Below are 24,005 nucleotides of genomic sequence, written 5' to 3'. Positions count from 1 at the left end.
GTACATACGCATACACTTATACACATGTACACGTTTTATTTAGCGCTTGTAAGTTTATATATATGTATATACTTTTGTTTTATGGTATGGTGTGTGCATATGACATAATGATCCATTTTTGCTCGAATATTGATTTGATCTGCCTATTTAAAAAAAAAAAAAAATTACTTATGTTTCATTATATTATTTTGTGTTTCTTATTAAACAAAAACGAGAATATAAATAATACATGACATGATATTTTTATAAATTCATATTTTTTTTTCGTAAATTTTGTATGAATATTTTCATTTTAGAGTAACTTTTTAAAATATTTAATTTATTTAAAAAAAAGAAAAAAGAAAAAAAAAGAAAAGAAAAGAAAAGAAAAGAAAAAAAAACTGCTTTAAAATAACTTATAAGAAAATTTTATTTTATAAAACATTTTGTCAAGTTATTGCCATAATTGCTCCTAGAGATTTTGGCCATGTGCATTTAAGTTTTTTTATTTGAACAGCTGTAATTACATTTAAAATTATTCTTTTTTCGTTTGCCATTTGTCTTTTTACATTTGTTTCTTTTGCCTTTCTCTTTTAAGTAGATCCATGTTAAGGTATATCGTATCATTTAACATTTGTTTCTACAAAAACTGGAACAGCTTTTCATTTATAACGTTGAATGTTCTGTTTTGTTTTTTTTGGCAAAATGAACATTTTTTGCGTTCTTCAAAATAAAATTGCACAAAATTTTGGTTAAGCTTCTCATTAATATTAATTTATTATATATTAAAACTAAACAGGGAGTTTTAATAATTTTTAGGGCTTTAAAAGGTGTACATATATTACATATGTATCCACATGTAAACATAATATATATATTATATATATATATATAATGTATGAGGAAAACTACCATATATTTGTTCATATTATTTTTTATGAAATCCCAAAAAAAAAAAAACGTATATAAAAAAAAAAAACTAAGTATTTGCTCAAAATCAACTTTAAAAAATATTATAAGTGCCACATATATCAGTATACGAAAAACTATAAATGATATAGCACATGCCAAATTATAGGACCAACGTTTAAAAAAAAAAAAAAAAAAAAAATTCAAACGTATAAAACTGTATTATGTGCACACAACACAAACTTGTAAATTTTTTTATAAAAAATTTTAATTAAATAATAAAGTGTTATGTTATTACACTAAATAAGACGTAAAAAAAACAAGATATTAAAAAAAAAAAAAAAAATTTAAAAACCACCTCTTAATCTTAAAACTAAGTGTAGGGTTGACTCTTTTTGAATGTTGTAATCCGACAATGTTCTTCCATCTTCTAATTGTTTTCCCGCAAATATTAATCTCTGTTGATCAGGTGGAATTCCTTCCTTGTCTTGTATTTTAGCCTTAACATTCTCAATGGTATCTGATGGCTCAACATCAAGAGTTATTGTTTTTCCTGTTAATGTTTTTACAAAGATTTGCATACCTCCTCTTAATCTTAAGACTAAGTGTAAAGTGGACTCTTTTTGAATGTTGTAGTCTGATAATGTTCTACCATCTTCTAATTGTTTTCCTGCAAATATTAATCTCTGTTGATCAGGTGGAATTCCTTCCTTGTCTTGTATTTTAGCCTTAACATTCTCAATGGTATCTGATGGCTCAACATCAAGAGTTATTGTTTTTCCTGTTAATGTTTTTACAAAGATTTGCATACCTCCTCTTAATCTTAAGACTAAGTGTAAAGTGGACTCTTTTTGAATGTTGTAGTCTGATAATGTTCTACCATCTTCTAATTGTTTTCCTGCAAATATTAATCTCTGTTGATCAGGTGGAATTCCTTCCTTGTCTTGTATTTTAGCCTTAACATTCTCAATGGTATCTGATGGCTCAACATCAAGAGTTATTGTTTTTCCTGTTAATGTTTTTACAAAGATTTGCATACCTCCTCTTAATCTTAAGACTAAGTGTAAAGTGGACTCTTTTTGAATGTTGTAGTCTGATAATGTTCTACCATCTTCTAATTGTTTTCCTGCAAATATTAATCTTTGTTGATCAGGTGGAATTCCTTCCTTGTCTTGAATTTTTGCCTTAACATTCTCAATGGTATCTGATGGCTCAACATCAAGTGTTATTGTTTTTCCTGTTAATGTTTTTACAAAGATTTGCATACCTCCTCTTAATCTTAAGACTAAGTGTAAAGTGGACTCTTTTTGAATGTTGTAATCCGACAATGTTCTTCCATCTTCTAATTGTTTTCCCGCAAATATTAATCTCTGTTGATCAGGTGGAATTCCTTCCTTATCTTGAATTTTTGCCTTAACATTCTCAATAGTATCCGATGGTTCAACATCAAGAGTTATAGTTTTTCCTACACAGGAATAATAAAATATATGTATATAATATGAAATTGGGAAAAATAAAAAAAAACAAAAAAAAAAAATTATTCCATGTTCATACTTTTTATAAAATGCAATATACATGCGTGAAAAGGATAAATATAAAAAAAATAACTTGGTATAAGCACGTACACTAAATAATATTTTTTTAATATGCACAAAATGATATTATATGGAATTTAAATACTTTTAAACTTTCAGAATGTTGTAAATAAAAATGAAATACATATGTTATATATCGTTGATCTCTAAAACAATAATCAGCCTAAAATTCTGATTGTTCATATGTGAATAAAAAAAAAAAAGCAACTTATATATACAAACGTATGAAATAAAATTTAATTTTTATATACTGATTAAAAAGTAAAACTATAATAAAAATGTGCATAAAAAATATACTACACCTACACATGTACATATTTCCTGTATAAACGTAACATACAATTCATTTATACACCAGTGTATATACATATTGTATGTATATATATATATGTATTACACGTTCAGGTATATATGTAATTACACGTTCAGGTATATATGTATTACACGTTCAGGTATATATGTAATTATACGTTCAGGTATATATGTATTACACGTTCAGGTATATATGTATTACACGTTCAGGTATATATGTGATTATACGTTCAGGTATATATGTATTACACGTTCAGGTATATATGTAATTATACGTTCAGGTATATATGTAATTATACGTTCAGGTATATATGTAATTATACGTTCAGGTATATATATATATTAAATGTTCAGGTACATATACACAAGTTGTGGCATATGACTATTCGCCTTACCTGTTAATGTTTTTACAAATATTTGCATTTTTCGCAAGAGGATATGGCTATCTGATTGTTATGTGAAAATTTTGAGAGAACGTGAAAATTTTTACTTTTTAAAACAAAAAATAAAAGCCCTAGTATATATGTAAGATTTCCGAATATGAAAAAATACATAAATGTTTTGTTTTAACAAAGCGTAATATATGTATAATATAAGATATATGTACATATAAATATGTATATATAAATATGTATATATAAATATGTATATATAAATATGTATATATATATATGTATAAATAAGTATATATAAATATATACACAACTTTTACTTTTAAATATATATTTTTAAATATTTTAATTTTAATGTAATATTTATCTTGTTGAATATTTTCCTCCTTATATTTTTAAATATATAAAATAAAATAAAAATAAAAATAAAAATTAAAATTAAAAAATGTGATTATCTTTTAGCTGTTTTAATTTTATATTAAATTTCTTTTAAAAAATAAAACTTAAAAAAAAAAAAAAAAAATATTTTAAGTAAATTTAAATTTGTTTTTTATTTTAATTTCAATGGGGCCAAAATGGGGAAGTTCATTTATCCTATGCACGGTCACAGGATTAACGACAAAATATACATGTGTTTATGGTACATATATATATATATATATATATATATATATGTATACGTAAATATGTGATATATATAATATTTATTTTTTTTTTTATTCTAAACAAGCTAAGGGAAATTGTAAAAAATTCTTAATTTTTTAATTTTTTTTTTAATTATCTTTTTATTCCCCTTTGCGTTTTACAGAAGTTTTTTTTCTTTTTTGTGTAATAAATTATATATTACCAAAAAATAATAAAATAAAAATATACTTATGTTGGTATGTTCACATAATGATTGCAGGTACAATGAAAAATGAAGTCACGATTTAGTGAAAATACTATTTTATATTACATATAATAATATACACATTTTTAAAAATGCATACAGAAAAAAAAAGAAAAAGGAAAAAAGAAAAAAGAAAAAAGAAAAGAAGAAAAAAGCAAAAAGCATAAAGGAAAAAAATTAAAATTTGATTACTATTAACATATTGATTAACATAAGCAGTAATATTGTAATAATGTAATAATAAAAATCCTTGACAAAATGTCCAAAAGAAATGCGGGAACTTTAAAATTGATATAAATAATACATATTCAAAAAAAAAAAAATGGTTTTCTGAATTTTACATTTATATACAAAACATTTTTTTTGGCACATATATATTCTGTGTGCAACATATTTTAGGAGGTTACACATACATGTATAATTTATATATATATATATATAAACATATATTTATGCGTACGTACCTTATTTTTTAGTAAAAGAAAACATAATAACACATATTTATTGAAATTAAAGTAAACAGTTTGAAAAAAATTTTATTTTAAAAAGCTAAAAAGATAGTACACTAATTTGATGCTAAGATACTAATAAAAAGTTAGGGTTTCAAAATAGCAATTAAAAAATATACAATTAGTGTATACATACATACATACATACATATGTATGTATATACTTATATATATATATATATATATATATATATATATATAGTACTGGTGTAGAAATTAACGGAAAAAAAAAAATAAGGTAACGTGGCATATAATGGAAAAATGTAAATAACTCAACAGCGTCTGACGGAACGATCGCCCCTTTCTTGAAGTTCTCCCTTCTTAATGAGTATAGCCAGTGCTCTAAAAAATTTAAAGAAAAAATAGAAATAATTATACATAAGCACATGCATATATGTAAATAGCTCGTTGTAATACTGTTTAAAATACTAACGAAATGATATATAAATGAATGCATAAAACAAAACATAAAAGTAAAAGATAAATATATTGCTTTATTGCTTTATTGCTTAATTGTTTAATTGCCCAACTGCTTAATTTAAGTCAAAGTAATTAACACGTTTTACATAAATTTGTGAATAAAATGGAATAGGGTAATAAAGGTACGACAAAAATTAAATTTAAGGCTGAACAAAATGAACCGTACGTAGAAAGCTTTATTCCTCACTGTTTACAAATACGTATAGGCACGTGTGTGTATATATATTCTACATAGATACATGGACATGCATATATTTATATATGCATATTAGGTACATAAATATATATATGTTGTCACTTTTTATAATGCTATTGATCAGGACTCATGTGCCCTTATGTTTTTAATTTATTTTATTTACTTCGATAAGGCCGATCGATCAAAACCTCTTAATTGAAGCTCCCTAAATAAATTTACCCTTGATGCTCTTTGTCCCCTTCCAAGTCTACCCAATATAGCATCTTCTGCTTGCTGATGAAAAAAAATATAAAATAATATAATAAAATAAACAAATACGTAAAAAAGTAAACAAGAAATGTATACAAATAAATAACGTAGCAAACATAGCAGTTATTATAAGCATTTATTATTTAAATATGTGAAAGTGCAAAAAAAAAGAATAAGGCATCTTTAATAATTTTTCTTCTTTTCTTTAAACCTTAACAGCTTTCTGTTCTAAAGGGGACATGGTTTCAAATATCAAACATTGCTTTGCTGTTTCAGCAGTTGAAGCTGAAAACAAGTCAATAGACATTTGTACATGCTTTTCAGTGGCAAACTGAGATAACTCCATTTTAGCAAAACTAAAAAAAGGGAAAACGTGTTTGGAAGTTTGAATTAAAGCACTTGTCATTAGGGGCACATGAAGTTGTTCGCATTTATTCGAAATCAGTCATGAGTAAAATATCGTAACGTGCATGCGTACATACATGCACATACATACACACATACATACACACATATATACACATACATACACACATATATACACATACATACACACATATATACACATACATACACACATATATACACATACATACACACATATATACACATACACAGGCACATAAATGGAAGCATATGTTCGAATGTATGCATTTATGTACGTATGCGCGTACTCATGTACGCACGAACCTTTCCGCCAGTCGAATTAACGACTCGAGTTGCCGTAGGGTGATAGGTATTTTCTTGGTAACCGATCGTCTATCGCCCCTATACTCAGCCCTTGTTTGAACGTAAAAATTTCTTAAAGAATCTCGTGCCTCTTTTGAAAGTAAAGGGGCAATTTCTTTTTTGGCATATTGTATGTATCTGGTAAGTTTTGATAGAGGTATTTCCCCTTCTTGTGATTTATGTTTTGATGCATGTAAAGCAACGATATGATTACATAGTAATGTGTCTTTTTCAATATCTTGTTTATTTCTTAATAAAAATATAATATCAAATCTAGAGAGGATGGTTGTTTTAAAATCATGTTGATCTGTAGTATCCTGCGAATCATCATATGAACCAAAAGATGGATTAGCAGCAGCAATGACTGAACATCTTGTATTTAACATAGTGGTAATACCAGCTTTTGATATAGAAATAGTTTGCTGTTCCATAGCCTCATGAATAGCTACAACATCATCATCTCTCATTTTATCAAATTCATCAATACATACAACCCCTCCATCAGCTAGGACCATAGCACCTCCTTCTAAGGAAAAAACTCCTTGGCTATCTCTCATAACAGCTGCTGTTAATCCTGCTGCACTACTACCTTTACCAGATGTATAAACCGAAACAGGCGCACATCTATTTACAAATTTTAATATTTGTGACTTAGCAACAGATGGATCACCTAACATTAACATGTTAATATCTCCTCTAATTTTTGTCTCTTCACCAATTCTTTTTCTTGTACCTCCAAATAGTAAACATGCACAAGCTTTTTTAACTTCATCCATTCCATATAACTCAGGTGCAACAGATTTAAATATTTTTTCATGTATATCATGTTCAGCAGCTAATAATGTCAATTCATTTCTTTCTTCAACGTCAAAATTTAGATCATTACCAGTCATATCATCATATTTTTGAAATCCTAAAACATGTAAATAAGAAAAGTTCGTTCCATCAGCTCTAGTAGGTTTAGGGTTAGGGTTATATGAAGTTAGTACTCCATGTACAAAAACTCGATCACCAGGAATCATCTTTTCACATAAATATCTAGTAGCATTTAATTGTAAATGTCTAGGCATATCTCCTGTAGGAACAGCTTCGGGTAACTCTTGCATCTTCAATGATTGTATATCAACAAAAGTGCATTCATTCGGTAAAATCACATATGGTTCTAAAACACCATTACATCCTAACTGATTATCCATAGGATTTGATACACCCATTGATGATTTCATGGTAGATGAATATCTACAATATGGAGGTAACTGAGGTTTATCTTTCCATAGTGGTACATCAATAGACATTTTATGATCACAGTACCTACACTGTAATGTAATTTTTCTCATTTTATGCTGAGGTTTACTAGCTTGAACAATAATACCAGGAACGACTACAAATCTTTCTTGTGTTGCTGCTAATAATCCTCGTATAGGTGTAGGTCTTATAAATGTGTTGAGTAAATTAATTTGAATATAATTCAAATGTTCATCTTCTTCATTTAATATATTAGCCGTTTCGCATACTTCATAACATACTCTTTCAACTGTTGGCAAATAAGTTAATGGTCTTTCTGATAATGCTCTAGCTAATATAGCAGAATAATTTTCATGTTTTTTCATCTTTCTTTCTGATATTGGTGTTGCACTTATTTCATTATTTTCAAATACTGTTTGTTGTTTATATATGTCATCTAATTTTAAGTCCAATGTAAAATTATTGTTCTTTACATTTTCAAATAATGCCCTTTTTAAATTACCTTCTTTTAACGTGTTTGAAGAATATCTTGATAAAAAATCTTGAAAATAATTATACACTTCATTCAGACTTGGTAAATTATCTTCTATCCTTATATTATTCTCCGGTCTATTATTTGGATTTCTAGCTGCATTGAAAAATGCCTGTCCCTCTTGAATTCCTAACATCCTTCCACTATTGTTGTACAAGAAAAATGGGCTCTACGCGTGTACACCGGGCGCTCGGATTACAAATTAATTCGAAAAAAGGTTAATATAAAAATGGAAATATATGCATCAAGATATGGTGCGCTATATTTACACACAGAAAATATATAATGTATAATAAATATGCGCAGTGCGATAGGGTGTAATAATTAAAAAGAAATAAATCCCCTGGTGCGCTATCTTCGTGAATTTCTAATGTGAATGCCTAAATTGCAGTTTTTATATCAAGTTAAATAAACCTTAAACCCTAAAAAGTCTTCATCACCCCTGATCAATCATATATCTTCTGTAATCCAAAGTTTTCTTAGTTCATTTAATTTATATCGTAATGAAATTTGTCACAATATATGTACTTGGGCAATGCATATATTTTATACATAACTTTATTCGGGGGTACTTTCGTAAATTAAATATTTGTATTATGATATGTTCCCTTTTTTTTTTTTTTTTTTCTTTTCTTGAAAATACATAAAAAATATGCAATTTTTTTTTTTTTTCGCTTTTACTATATAAAAATGATCAGATAGCTTAATATATTGGCATAATCAAACTATGTAATTTTTAAGGATAAAAATGTTTAAGCTGAAAAATGTACAAGCCTCTGGAGTGTATATTTTCCCGAAAAAAAATTGAAAATAAGATTTATGTATATTATATATAAAAGGTAAATAATAAATTTTGTTTACATGGTTTAGCATTTACTTAGCTGTATTAGTAACTCTCAATTTTGAAAATTTTCTCAACTTTTTATTGTTTTTTACAAGAACTAAAAAAAGAAAAAAAAAAAAAAATTTCAACTGCTACATAATCTTACTTCACTTTATGCATTTTACATGGAACATTAAGTTTACCATTGTTTACTTACGGTGTATTTCTTTGGTAGCACTATTTATTTTCAAAAAAAAAAAATTTTACTTTATTCTACTTTTACCGACTTTGCCTATTCCCGACAAAAATAAAAGCGATTTGTAAATGTGTAAGTTTGCGTTTAAAAAGGACAAACAAGAATAATTAAATAAAACTGAACTATGTTAAAGTGAAGTGAATTGAATTAAACTCAATTAAATTCAGCTAAATTTATCTAAACTAAATTAAATCAAATAAAAATATTGTTATATTTCATATATTCTTCGTACGATACCTTTACTTTTCATTATCGTGCATATACCAAGTTTAAAGATAAACATTGACTTCGAATATTAACTCTATTTAAAACCAAGACAAATAAAAAAAAAAAAATAAATAAAAATAAACTATAAAAATTAAGATATCATTAATAATAATAATAAAACAGTAGTCATAAGGATCTTTTCCCTACTTCTTTAAACATAGACATTAGAGGGGAAAAAAAAAAAAAAAAAATCCCTTCAAATTTAGGACACGCAGCAAACAATTATAATATTCCTTTTATTAAGAAATGAAAAGTATATAACTTCGTAACGTACATTTGTAAGTGTGTGTACGCATAGTCATTTATTTTTTATTTTTTATTTTTTTTTCCAATAGTTTAATTTTCCTCTTGTGCGTTTACATCTATTTACTTTGTCTCTTAAAAGTTCATCAATTTTAAGATCTTAAGCGAATTCTTTGTGTGCACATATGCGTGTATGTATAAATATATATATGTATGTTTTTTTTATTTTTGGGTAACGCTCCAAAAAAATAAACAAATATACAAAGGTACTAAGGCAGAGGATCTTAAAAAGTAGGGTATATAGGCACTATCTTGTGTCCATTACATGTGTGTATAATTCCTTGTTTATATATACGTACATATTATGTATATATGTACTCGAATTCATGTGTATATTTAAGCCCTCAACATAACATCAATAAGTAAATGGCGCTCATTTGGAATAGTAACTATGTGTATGAATAAATGCGTGTATTCGCATATATACCGGAAAAAATTAGATAAAAAAATAACTGGTATATTCAAATACACTTGATAATAATTTGTAATATTCGCGCATATATAGACATATGTATATACATGTTTGCTCATATATATATACATAAGTACATACATGAACAAATTAATAAAAATGTTGCACGCGAATATTAAAAAGGATTATATTTAAAATTTTGAATAGGATAATGTGTAATTTAAAAAAAAAAAGGAAAAACATATTACAAAAAAAAAAAAAAATATAAATTAAATTTAATTGAATTGAATTAAATAAAAAAAAATTGAATAAATACCATAAAATATCAATTAAAATATTGGTGAAACCAATGTAACTGCTTTTCTTTATTATGTAAAAAGAAATGCAAGTACAAAAAATGCCAGTACAATAATGAATTCCCAAAAAATACGTAAAATACATTATATATATATAATGTACAAAAAAGGAGAAAAAAAAATTAAACGTACGAACTATAAAAATATCAATGAAACCTTTTAGACAGTTCCATCTGTAGTAAGTCTAATCTCTTTCTAATTCTTCGAGTTCTTGACAAAAAGAATTTCACCTTATAAATGTAAACTCTTCTCTTCCAGTAATTCTGTATGATCTCATTTTGGTTATAGCATCCCCTCTGATAAGAATAGTGAAGGGGGGCAATAAAAAAAATAAATAAAATAAAATAAAATAATAAATAAAATAATAGAATAAAATAATAGAATAAAATAATAAAATAAAATAATAGAATAAAATAATAAAATAAAACAATAAAATAAAACAATAAAATAAAATAATAAAATAAAATAATAAAATAAAATAACAAAATAATAAAATAATAAAATAATAAAATAATAAAAAATTAAAAAATACAAAATTAAAGGGGGAAGTTATATGGAAGACACCAAATAAAAAGCACCCTTTCCATTTACAGCAAAATAAACAAAATGCAAACTACATGTAGAGGGTAAGCTATATATACAAAAAGGTTAGCATATATCTTTTCTACATCCATACAAATATTGTTTTCATGGCCATATGCACACAAAATATGTTATATTGTATTATACTATATTATATAACATTATACTATATTGTTTTATTTTTGGTTTTGGCAAATTACCTTATAAACGTGGGATACGTTTGTGCTAACACACTCTGGACAAAACCACAGACTACCTAGCTTATTTTCACTTTCATCCGTGTTTGAAGATAAGCAGTAGGAATGCCATCCATTAGCACAATTTAAAAAATCGCATATAATTAATTCTCCTCCATTCATACATTTATAACATAATGCATCATGTTTATAAAATATTAAGTAATATACATAATCACATAATAATTGAATAATTATATTATAATCAATACAATTATGATATAAATCATAATTTATTACTTTCATAATATATTGTAAGAGATAACAAAAAAAAAAAACAAAATCTGTAGAATTTAATTTTATTTTATTATAATTATTTATATTTCTGATATTTTCTTCTATAAATCTTTTTGTTATTAATATATGATTTAATACATATTTTAAATAACCATTTAACTGACATATTCGTCTGTTATGAATATACAGATTTTTTTTTTTTTTTTTATCTATATCTAGCTGTTTGTGCACACTTTCTTTTTGATTTATTTCTATACTGTTTACACATTCTTCATTTCGTTTAGTAGTTTTTACGTTATTTATTATGTCATGTTCATAATTTTTACAAGAATATTCATCATTTTTGCATTCACTGTTCAGGCAACTAGTATTAACTTTATTATTACTAATTATAACATCCTTCTCAACAAAACCTCCATTAATGCTGTTCTTCTCTCTGTTATCATTTGCTACACTATCGTTTATGTTACTCCGTTTGACATAATGAGTTTCATCGGAACAAAACTGAATATTTCCTTTCATATTGGTACCATGATTCGTGCCATCGACTTCCTTAATTATTGAGCTAATTCTTGCCTGTTCATAAAAAATACCGTCACATGTTGCATCTACTACATTTTTTTCCTTCTTTTCATCGCTAATTATATCATCATTTATTTTTTCTTCATGACAAAATAAAATATCTCTATATTTACAATTACTAAAATTGAAATAATGCAGAAGTTCATCCTTCACCTCTTGAACTTTTGAAAACAATTCTTTTTGTATAAAAAATTGGAAACGATAATATTTATTTAAAACTGCTGACAACGACCGACACATCAAAAACTTTGATTTTATAAAAATAGGAGTAATAACAGCATCTTCTTTTTTTCTTAACAAATTTAACTCTATATTATTATAATTGCGAAAAACAATATCGTTAAATTTTACCATATATTTATCAATGTATACGTCTAAATTGTTGTAATATTTATTAAGAAATATACTTTCTTTAACATTTACATCTTTGCGTGGATAGCCTTTAAGACTACTGGTGATGTTTCCTCCCACATGCGAACTACACGTTGCATGTGCAGCGAGAACAGTGTTCGAAGCTATATAACTCGTCATATTTGTCCTTTCATTACTCTCCATTGGACTGTTTGAGTCTTTTAAATTTTCACTTGTTCCAGGGTTATCATATATTAATATATCTCTTCTTTCATTCATGTGGGAATCTTCAGCACCTTCATATTGTATATCTCCCACTGGGAAATCATCCTTGCTATTAGGCTTATTGCACATGTCAATCGGATGGTTTCTACTTAGGGATTCCGGTATGCTACTCGATATGCCACTATTTTTTTTGTCGTTCCCATCAAGGTTAGAATCTGAGTAACTGCTCTTATGATTATCTGTGCCGCTGTATGTACATTTTTGCTGATAATTAATTAACGGTTCATTTTTTCGTGCTTCATCCTTATAACTGTGATATATATTGTTCAAAGACTCCTTTTTTTCAAGTACTTCTGTTTCATTCTTCATTATCTGTTCCTTCTGTTTCCTTTTCTTTCTCTCCTTGTCTTCTTTCCGATTTTTACAAACATCTTGACCCTTTAAATTATTGAAGAACTGAAGAATTTTTCCTAAGGAATAGGACAAAAATTCATATTCTTCCTTAACAACTGATGATGGAATATTAGATATACATCCCTCTTCATCATCAGACGAACTTTCATAATCTGTTAACGCCTCATCACTTCCATCGGTGATATAAAAACCTATAAGAGAATTGTTTATCCTAGGTAAAGGGATATTGGTAAAGGGGCATGTATTATCAGGAAAAAAAAAGACATCTGTGTTATAATATTTAGTATCATAACTCCTTAACTTCAATCCTATATGAGCAATATCTTCAGCTGCACGAATACCCGTATCATATGCCCCATCAACACATTGGAAGTAGCTCTTTGATAAATATTCCCCACAAAAAACAACCTTCGGATTATCAATAGGATGAGGAGATCTTAAATAAATTAAATCATTATCATTACAATTAACATATGGATATGCATAAGAACCACAAGAAAAATGATCATCTTGCCATTTAGTAATAATATAATCAACTAATATAGGTAACCGTTTCCCACTTCTTTCAAACATTTTATTTAATGTATATAAACATTCATTAACAATGAAATATTCTTTTTTAATATATCCATATGTACATGACCAAGGTGGAAAACAATGAACTAAAACACAACCAACTTTTCCATATGCATGAAGATTAAGAAATTGAAATTTTTGATCTATACAATTTAATTGTAAACTATCAAAAGGCCATATAAAATTAAAAGGATAAAATCGTAAAATAATTTTATTATGATTTCCCATTTTATAATTATTAAGTGCTTTAACTTTTAGTGGATGTAATTTGGGCTGAAATTCGAGTTGTGTTTTTCGATGCATATTTTTCTTTTTCTCATCATTATTTCTTAAACAACCTAAAGGTACAGCAACTATCACATATTTCGCATATATATTTACATTCAAATAATTGAAGTTACTTAAGTCTGATGTACCATGAAAATTATTGTTTATATTTTTTGACGTGTCATAGCTTTTACATTTAACAAGAACACTATAGTCCTCTTTGTTATAGCACTCTTTATAGCTGCTTTTTAAAAGTTTTGATGCATCCTCATAGGGAATATGTGAACTTTGTGTATCCTTCATATCGTTTATGACAACACCCATTGGAGGGATATTTCTTCCATTAAGGCTACTTTCCCCCATATCTTTGCCTGTTAGTTCTTTCCCTTTAGAACAGTTTTTATCATAGTTATCACTTTCGTAAGAAGCATTATTGCAATCGCGTTCCTTTACATAATTGCTAAAGCTACCTACAACATATGATTCCATATTAGTTTTGTTATTAGAATGTTTGTTTGTATTATTACCATTATTTGGATATCTCTTTTCTTGACAAGTTTGCTCATTTTTTGTATTACTATGGGAAAAAAATTCCTCTTTTCCTTTTTTTTTCCCCTCATCTTTTACATGAACAAGCTCAGCTACTGTGTTAATAAAAATTTTATTCTGTATATCTTTTGATAGGTAGTCAATTATCCATTTCCAGCCATCAAGGACAATTTGGTCGGCACTACTATCATCTTTAAATGATCTAATATGAGGAGTTTGTTCATTTTTTTTAATTTTATCATAATATTTTATATTTTTAGATATATAATTATTACTACCATAATTTGGACATATATCAATATCCATGTAGCTGGAAAATGGAAGTCTTGACATAGCTATGGATGTTTCTCTTAAATCACTACCATAACCATATCTTGATTGTAATGTAACCATTAACATTTTCCATTCTTCCATGGAAAAATTTTTTCGATTTATATTCATTTCGTTAAATATTTCTTCTGTACATTCCATTAATAAATCCCACAAACTTCTTCTTTTATTCATATCATCATACAAAACGGTTTTAGTTATGTTCTTCTTTTTTCCTGACTCACACACATTTCCTGCTTGTACAATCTTATAATACTCTTCCCCATAATTATAATAATTATCATAAATTATCAGATCCTTATCATAATTCAATATGTCCAAATCAATAGTAGATACCTTCTTTTTCATATTTCCATTCTTTGATCCAGCTATGTAATATTTGGAATTTTTTTTTTTTTTTTCTGACATGTTCATATTTTTTTCACATCCCACTTTCATTTCGGGTAAATCGTATGTTTGGGCGTCCAAATTTGCGACAAACTCTTTTTCGTTTCCCCCCTCCGCCTCACAAGCATTGGTATTGCTCTCACTAGCATCACTACCATTGGCATTACTATCATTGGCATTACTACCATTGGCATTACTACCATTGCCACTACTACCATTGGCATTACTACCATTGGCATTACTACCATTGGCATTACTACCATTGCCACTACTACCATTGGCATTGATGCTATTATTTTTTTTGGTATGTTCATTACTATTACCGTTACTACCACTATTGTTGCTATTATCATTTTTGTCCTTATTACATCCCAAATTAAGAATCTTACTTGACTCGTTCAGGTGTTTTGGGTCATTTGAAGGAAACAAAATGTACGACTCACTCGGGAGTTTCGGCTCATTCGCAGGGGATAAAAAGCACGACTCACTCGGCTCGTGCTCCGTGTTGGTCTCCTTTTCATACCTTCCATCGCTAGTACTATTTTCACAATTTTCTTTAAGCTCATCTAATTTATTTTTAACCTCATTTATGTCTATTTTATTATGATTACATGTTTTCAGACGAGTTTTATCATGATCAACTTTTTCATAAAAAATATTCTTTTTTTTTTTTTTTTTTTTTTCTTCGTTTATTCCTTTTTCCTCTTTACTGTTTTGTAAGGATAGAATTTTTTGATCAACCTCCGTAGTATTATCACTATAGCTTGCTTTATTATCATCATTTGCATTTTCTATTTCTTTTCGACAATTATCATATATGCTCTCATTGATGAATAGAAATATTCTTATTTTTCTAGCAGCTCTTACTCTAATTTTATCACACAATAAGTTAATTCTATAAATTTTAAAGCTTTTAATTTTTTTTCCATTTTCGTTATTATACCAATATGCATAAAAGGTGGACTCCCAGTTATCTTTTCCGCATACTAATGAAATTTTTGGTTTTAATTTCTGAGCAAGTTGAGTTAATGATTTGTCATATTCTCTTCTTCTTCTTGTATCTTTATTAACTGACAAAATTTTAAATTTCTTATTTTCATTTTTAAAAGTGCAATTAATAGTAGTCTTTGGAGCTGAACTAAGTAAAGTATCATCACTTAAGTTGTTATACAAATATATATTTTCATCTATACTTTTTAAAAAATTGAAAATATCTTTTTTCTTTTCTTTATAATAATTTTTATAAAGATAACAAATATTATCCACATTGTTTCTTATCATAAATAGCATACTTTTTTTTAATTTTTTTTTCCTCCTATTCTTTTCATTCTTTGTGTGGACGTAATCATATTCACTGTACAGTCCTCCTTCATCATTTTTGAAATGATGTAAAGAGAATGTACTATCCTTGGTATAACAATGTATTTTACTGTGTAGGTTAGTACTACAGCGTTTAAACATATTATCATTGTTAATGTAATCATGAAAGCATGGATTATTTGACTCACTAAATAATTTTATGTATTCTTCCTTGAATAATTTGATATTATTCAATAACTTGCCTTCCATTATGTTCATATCAAATTGGTCAAGATGGTTATCATTATTGATTTCATTACTTGTTGCATCATAATTTTTGTGCTTCTTCTTCTTTTTCTTCTTCGCCCCTGTGGATGCGCCTGTTCTTGCTGCTGCTTCCACTGCTACTACTTTATTTTTTGGCTTATTTTTTCTTACACCTTTTTTCTCCTTAACATTCACTTTTAGTTCGGATGCTAACATATCCTCATCTTCAGTATAATATTCTTTTTCTAACTCTTCAAATATATTGTCATCCCTCTCTTTCTTTACTTCCTCTTTCAGCAAATCTGCATTATCACAGCAGTGTAAATAATTAGCTCCTAAATCAACAACAGTTTCGGGTAAAGTTTTGTTATTTATAATTCTTTGAGGTAATATGGTTGAGAAGGCTCTACCACCTATTCTATCTCTACCCTCAATAACTAAAAAATTTGCATTACATTTATTTAAATAATAGGAAGCAGCAAGCCCAGATATACCTGCACCTATAATTAGAACATCCACATATAAATTTTCCTCATTTTCCAAAATTTTATACGCATCAATTCCTTTTCTTATAAGATCTACTGGTTTCACCTGACCAAATAATGATATTTTTTTTTTTTCCTTCCTTTTTTTCTTATCTTTCTCGTAATTTTCATGTTTACCTAATATAATACTCTCCGCTACCTCTTCCTCCATTACATTGTTAGGTATGTGTATAATGCCTCCACTTCTCCTTTCCCTAAACCCCGAATCCATCCACTTTGGACCCCTTGAGGAACTACCCCTTCCTATGCTATCCCTTTCAGTATTAACCCTACCAATTTTGGTCTCTCCCATCTCAACCCCTCCAATGATGTCGTTTCCTTTTTTTCTTCTTTTCGATAAATCCCCTGCTGTATATAAGGAACAGCTATAATAATTTTTCCTCTTTATTTCATAACATCTATTTATTTTGGATATATTTGCTTGTCCAACTACTGCATTGTTCGTATCACTGCAAGTTTCATTATCTTGAATATTTTGTTCTTTCGTTGTAATTGATACATCCTCTGCTTGATCACATATTTGATCTATTTTTGTATTTTTTCCTCTTCCCTTCATTACTCTGTTATTATCCTTAACTTGATAAAATATACTTGTGATACCTTCATTTTTTAGATTGTTTTGATCATCACCTAATATTCTATTAATCTGTATATCCCCTTTTTCATCTTCTCCTCCTAATGTGTCTTCGGATCCCTTACCCTCTTCTTGTACATGCAAATTTTCGCGTATAGTGTAATTACCATCAGCTGATAAGTTATCGTTATCTATACTTCTTACATTTTTTACGTTTTTTTCATTCTTTCTCATGTTCAGTAGAACAATTTCTTTCTTTTTTCTTAATATTTTCTTGTTAGCGGAATAACTAAACGAATCGCTTATTATCATCTCCCTTTGTTTTTCTTTTACCTTCCTACTATTATTTTTTAATATTTCCTTTGAAATATTATGGTCTTCTATTTTAATTTTTTTATATTCATATTTCAACTCCTTAATAATTTTTCGTTCTTCTCTTACATTTTTTAACATTTGTTCTTTCAATTTTTTTTCTTCTTCTTTTAGTTTGGTTTCCTCTTCTTTTAATTTTTTTTTTTCTTCGGTCAGTTTTTTCTTTTGTTCTTTTAGTCTTTCCTTTTCCTCTTTCAACATTTTTAAAACCTCTTCTTTCTGTCTCTTTTTCTTTTCCTTTTCCTTCTGCTTTTCCTCTCTTTCCTTCTGTTTTTCTTCCCTCTTCTTCTGCTTTTCCTCTCTTTCTTTCTGTTTTTCTTCCCTCTTCTTCTGCTTTTCTTGCCTCTCTTTCCGTCTCTCTTGCCTTTCTTTCTTCTTTTCTTCTTTTTCCTTTTGTCTTTCTTGCCTCTCTTTCTTCTTCTCTTCTTTTTCCTTCTTCTTCTCCTCCCTTTCCTTATTCTTCTCTTCCTTTACCTTCCGTTTTTCTTCTCTTTCTCTAATTTTATTTTCCTCTAATAATTTTTTTTTAAATTCCTTTTCATTAGTAAATATATCCATTCTTTTAAAAATTCTTTCTTCTTTGCTCCTTTTTGTTTTTTCACTTGCCATTCTTAGTAACTCTTCTTTTTCAAATATTGTTCTTTGCATGCTCTTTCGATCTACTTTTTCCTCAAGTTTTTTATTCCTTTGCATCATTTCTATTTCTCCCTCTGTTGTTAATATCTCATATGGACTATCTCCTTTTCTCAATGTGTTTGCTCTGATCTGCACAAACTTTTCGTTAATTACGCTCTTCTCGGTGCTTTCCCTTCGTTCACACGGCACATAACCATCGCCGTTATGTTGATTGTTCAGATTGTTCGCGCTATTTGATTTATGTTTAGGTCCGTTTTCACTATTTTCCTGCGAAGAATATTTGTTTAACTTGCTTTCACTCATATCCAGGAGTTTATGCTCCTCCTCGTGGATTCCCAAACTGCTATAACATACTCTGAGAGATGTATCATTTTGAAAAGTTTTTCTTTTTCGAATAATAGTTACCCTCTCATCGTTCTTTGTTTCTTTGCAGACCTTATCTTTACAAACATGCTTCCTTTTTTTTTCATATGCTTTTTCAATATTTAGATTTAAACTGAATGTCCTACTGCTTTGATTATGTGTTGTACCATAATTCATTATCTCATCATTCCTTCTGTCGTTATATGAAGCTTGTTCTTCAGGTGAACTTGCTTTGTTAATCTGACAGAACTTTTTTTCTCTATCTATTTGGTGCGTTTCATCTACATTTATACATGGCTGATCGTTTATTTGGTAATTGTTATCTATGAAACCATATCTATACTCATTTACTCTGGTAGGCAGTTTTTCGGTAAGATCTTCCTTGTTCGTACTGTTAACTCTAATGAGGAAGTCATTTGTAAAAGGGAAAAAATTTCGAAGTACAATATATTTATATAAATCGTAGTTTGTTTTAAAATCATTATTGATGAAATGTTCATCTATTTGCTTATTGCTGTTGAAGAATTTATAAATTTTATCCTTTATATATATAGATTTCATTAGTGCTTCTGACATTTCATATTTCTTGGCTAGTAGTAAGATAATATTTTCTCCCTTTTTTTTTTCAAAATAAATTTCGTTTTTTAGATATGGAACTATCATATCAATATTATCCAAAAATTTTAATGATATGTATAATTTGTCATTGTATAACTCTAGGTCTAAATTATATTTTATTAACTGTTCATAAAATATTTCAATAACATCATGTTTGTCGATACAGGACTTGTCGATGCAAGAATTGTCGATGCAAGAATTGTCTTTTTTTACAAACTTTTCCTTTTCTCTTTGTAGTAGTAATAGACCATTTTTTTCATTTCTGTTCAAATAGGAATATATTATTTCGTATTTACCTATATTGTTCAAATAACTATAGTCATCTTGAGTGGGTTTTCTTATTATATTAACGTTTTTACATACACCCAAGTTTTTATTTGTATCAATACTTCCAACACTATCAATTTTTTGAATGTTTTCAATATGATCATTATTATTTATGTGTTTGTTACTATTTATACTGGGTTCTGATTGAAGTGATCCCATAATTTAAGTAAATTACTTTTGGGAAAGAAAGGGATATAAACAAGTCAGAGGAACTATAGTCATAAAAGAGATTAGTAAAACACGTGTAAAACAAAGGTAATATGCGAGCAAATATGGATGTAAATATGGTGTGATAATACATTGAGATGAGGCAAAAATAGAGATGCGATTAAACAATCTATTATCTTAATAATATGATATCTATTTAGGTAGGAACATGGAGAAATTGCTTCTTATAAAAACAAAAAAGCTACCTTTTTGTTATATATCTAATGAAAGATAAACTCTTACAAAAAAAAAAAAAAAAAAAGGTAAAATAAAATAAACTATCACATTTTGTACAAACACACCAGAAACATATCAGAAACGCATCATAAACAAAGAAGAATTTCAGATCATTAAAACCTTTTGTCAGATGCTATACAATTTTACAACAATTACAATTGAGCGTTACCCGCTTCTCGCGCCTGTAAAAAAAAGAGAAGGAAGGAAAGGAAAAATAGGCGAAATATGAAAAATAAATAAGAGAAAGAGTTGAACAGGAATAATAATTTGAATGGGAATAATTACATGAACAGGAATAATTACATGCACAGGAAAAATAGTATGAATGAGAATAATAACATGAATAGGAATGTTAGTATGAATGGGAATGCTAGTATGAATGGGAATGCTAGTATGAATGGGAATAATAACTCAAATAGAAACATTAATATGAATAAGAATAATATGAATACGAAAACGAAAGGACGCAATATGTACAAAAGGTATTTCCTTAAGAACAATGTCCATAATATTACTATATCTATAGTATTCACATTACGATTAGATAAACATTTGTGCATACATGTATATATTTATATATGTATATATATAGAAGTTTGTAACTAAAAACGCTCCAAAAAAAGGAGGAAACTCTTGAACAAAATATAGGAGAATAAAAAAAAAAAAGGTAAAAAATTGAAAAATTTTTAATTTGAAAAGTTAAAATATTGAAAAATTGAAAAGTTAAACAATTAAACAATTAAACAATTAAACAATTAAACAATTAAACAATTAAACAATTAAAAAATTAAACAATTAAAAAATTAAAAAATTAAAAAATTAAAAAATTAAAAAATTGAAAAATTGAAAAATTGAAAAATTAAAAAACTGAAAAATCGAAAAATTGAAAAATTGAAAAATTAAAAAATTAAAAAATTGAAAAATTGAAAAATTGAAAAATCAAAATATTGAAAAATTAAAAAAATTATTAATAAAAAATGAAAAACAAGATAATTTGCTATTTTTCTTAAAAAAGCATAGAATTCAATGCTTTAAGAAATATTAAAACCCGTAAGCACAAAAATAAAGAAACATTCTAATTTAAAAAAAAAAAAAAAAATGGTCTTAACTTGTGAAGAATTGTAAGGAATTATAAAAACTTGTAAAGAACTGAAAAAAATTGTAAAATATTGAAAAATATGGTAAATATTTATAAAAAATTGTAAAGAATTTTAAAAAATTCTAAAAAATACGAATACATTTATATTAGGCTCGCTCATACACCTTGATAAAACAAAATACTGAAGTGAGGCTCTAATGTATTTGTATACGTGTGAATTTGCTCAGAGATTTGTAAGAATTCTATACGTGGACATATGCACATAGGCGTGTAAAAATTGTATAAGTGTGCATTGACACATTCCTTTGTAAGAATTGTGTATATATGCATGAGTATACGAATGCATTACTGTATACATGTTTTCGCAAAATTAAAAAAAAGGAATGGGCTCAAACTTGTGCAAATATTTTTGAAATGATATGTGAAAATATATGTGGATATATATGTGAACATATATGCTTACATATTTATGATTATTTAAGTATAAAATAGAAATATACACATGATACTAATATAATAATTTATGACTCAGAGTATACGACAAAAAAGAAACATGAAAGCGCAGAGAAAGGAGGAAAAAAGTTTTACGCACACGTTATATATAAGCAAATATCTATTACATCTGCATACATACATACATACATGCATAAATCATATATATATATATATATATGGATATATGGATATATATGTATGGTGCATGCCTTAGTAAAATGAATTTACGCAAAAGCATACATCAGCGAGAAGCTTCAAAAGGAGAGTTAAGAACCTAGTGACGTTTATTTACTACTTATAACACTAACATAATTTTTTTTTATTTTTTTTTATTTTACAAAATTAACATTTTCTGTCCTTTCTGTGCCGTACGCAAGCACATTGTTTAAGTATAATTTTTACTTTTCACATTTTACATTTCACATTTTATATTTTACATTTTACATTTTACTCTTTTCCTTTTACCTTCATTTTTTAATCTTTTCCCTTTGAGAGATGTTGAAAAGGATTTCTGTTGCCATATGTATGTGTAAGAAAATCAGGATGATATATGTTTTCCCGACGTATGCTCCTTTATTTGCTTCTATGAAAATCTGACGAAGGTTTTAAACAATATAGAGAAAAAATGCTAATGAAACATCCCAAGTTGCAGAGCATATTACTTCCAAAATTGGGAATGAACAAGGCGTGTAAATTTATAACCAAAGGACTAAGGGGTGGTAGTCGCATAAATAAGAACAGTGATAATAATGTAGTGGATATAAGGAAAAGAAAGATAAATGAGAAATTAGAAGAAGTAAAAGTGTCAAATGAGACATCCTGTAATGCACTATTTGATGAATGTTTTGAGGAGTTATATAGGATGAAAAAAGAAGTAGATAAAGATAGTGTAGAATATGACAATTCACCAGTTATAGAAGAATTAAATAGAGAAGAAATAAGAATAACAAAAAATATATTTGAAAGAATAAATAAAAAAAAAAAACATGTATCAAATTTAAGTTATAAAGATATTTATATAGATCCATATTGGAATCCATTTAAAGAAGTAAATGATTTAAGAAGAGAAATTACTTATGAGTTTAACGAATACTCAAAACTAGCAAGTATAGTTGAGATAAAAAAACAAAGAAGAGCAATTAAAAAGTCATTAAAAGAACAATATAAACTACATAACATATATTCTGATGAATATATCAAGTATTTTAATATACATAAAGAAGAAAATATTACATGTAATGATAAAAATGAAAAGTACTGGAATCCCTCATTTAGTAAAAGAAAACTATTGAATATTAAGAGTCCATTTATATGGAGGCATACACATCTACTACATAATTTTATTAGTGAAAATGGTTTAATATTACCACGTAAAATTAATATGACAACAAGAAAACAACAAATTCAAATTTTTAAATCGATATGTATAGCTAGAAGAATGGCTCTATATCCATATGATAGAAAACCTGATAAAGATGATTTAATTCCTTTAATTGATCCTATGCAATTACTTGTTGATGAATTATTACACAGGTACATGCAGTTTAACGATTTAAGAGCTCAGGCAATTCTTAAAGTTATGATTAATAAATACCCCTCCTTGAACTATTACAAGTACTTCTCCTATGAGTCCAAAAAAAATGCAGACCGATCAAACCAGACAGTAGCCCACGCCCCAGACAGTGCTTCCGATACATCTCCCACTAATGACGTAAGCGATTTTACCATCGATTCGGACAAAACGTTTTCCAAAATGTTATTGAGATATAAAAAAAATTATTACGAAAACTCCTTCAG

General features: G+C 27.2%; 4 protein-coding genes across 4 annotated transcripts in view; 1 reads left to right on the top strand and 3 right to left on the bottom strand.

The window, feature by feature from the left end:
* Positions 1-1,235: 1,235 nt before the first annotated feature.
* On the bottom strand, positions 1,236-3,218 carry PmUG01_13021800 (polyubiquitin, putative; the record flags this gene model as incomplete). Its single annotated transcript, XM_029007190.1, has 2 exons — positions 1,236-2,353; positions 3,191-3,218. 2 exons carry the CDS (start codon positions 3,216-3,218, stop codon positions 1,236-1,238), a joined length of 1,146 nt encoding a protein of 381 aa, XP_028863604.1.
* Positions 3,219-4,857: 1,639 nt separating this feature from the next.
* On the bottom strand, positions 4,858-8,152 carry MCM5 (DNA replication licensing factor MCM5, putative; the record flags this gene model as incomplete). The annotated part of the gene is made up of 4 exons (XM_029007189.1): positions 4,858-4,927; positions 5,425-5,534; positions 5,722-5,866; positions 6,201-8,152. The coding sequence occupies 4 exons, from the start codon at positions 8,150-8,152 to the stop codon at positions 4,858-4,860; spliced, it is 2,277 nt and encodes a 758-aa protein (XP_028863603.1).
* A 2,427-nt stretch (positions 8,153-10,579) lies between these two features.
* On the bottom strand, positions 10,580-20,329 carry LSD1 (lysine-specific histone demethylase 1, putative; the record flags this gene model as incomplete). Its single annotated transcript, XM_029007187.1, has 2 exons — positions 10,580-10,729; positions 11,216-20,329. 2 exons carry the CDS (start codon positions 20,327-20,329, stop codon positions 10,580-10,582), a joined length of 9,264 nt encoding a protein of 3,087 aa, XP_028863602.1.
* Positions 20,330-22,833: 2,504 nt separating this feature from the next.
* The window catches only part of PmUG01_13021500 (mitochondrial ribosomal protein S18 precursor, putative), a gene marked incomplete at both ends in the record, with an annotated part of 1,179 nt that continues 7 nt past the window's right edge, over positions 22,834-24,005 (top strand). The window contains one exon of the mRNA XM_029007186.1: positions 22,834-24,005. This exon is cut by the window's right edge and continues 7 nt beyond it. Coding sequence (XP_028863601.1) covers positions 22,834-24,005 — 1,172 coding nt within the window.

The sequence above is a fragment of the Plasmodium malariae genome (assembly GCF_900090045.1).
Source record: "Plasmodium malariae genome assembly, chromosome: 13".
Lineage (NCBI taxonomy): Eukaryota > Apicomplexa > Aconoidasida > Haemosporida > Plasmodiidae > Plasmodium > Plasmodium malariae.
Note: the sequence above shows the minus strand (reverse complement) of the source record. Positions and strands in the feature narration are given on the sequence as shown.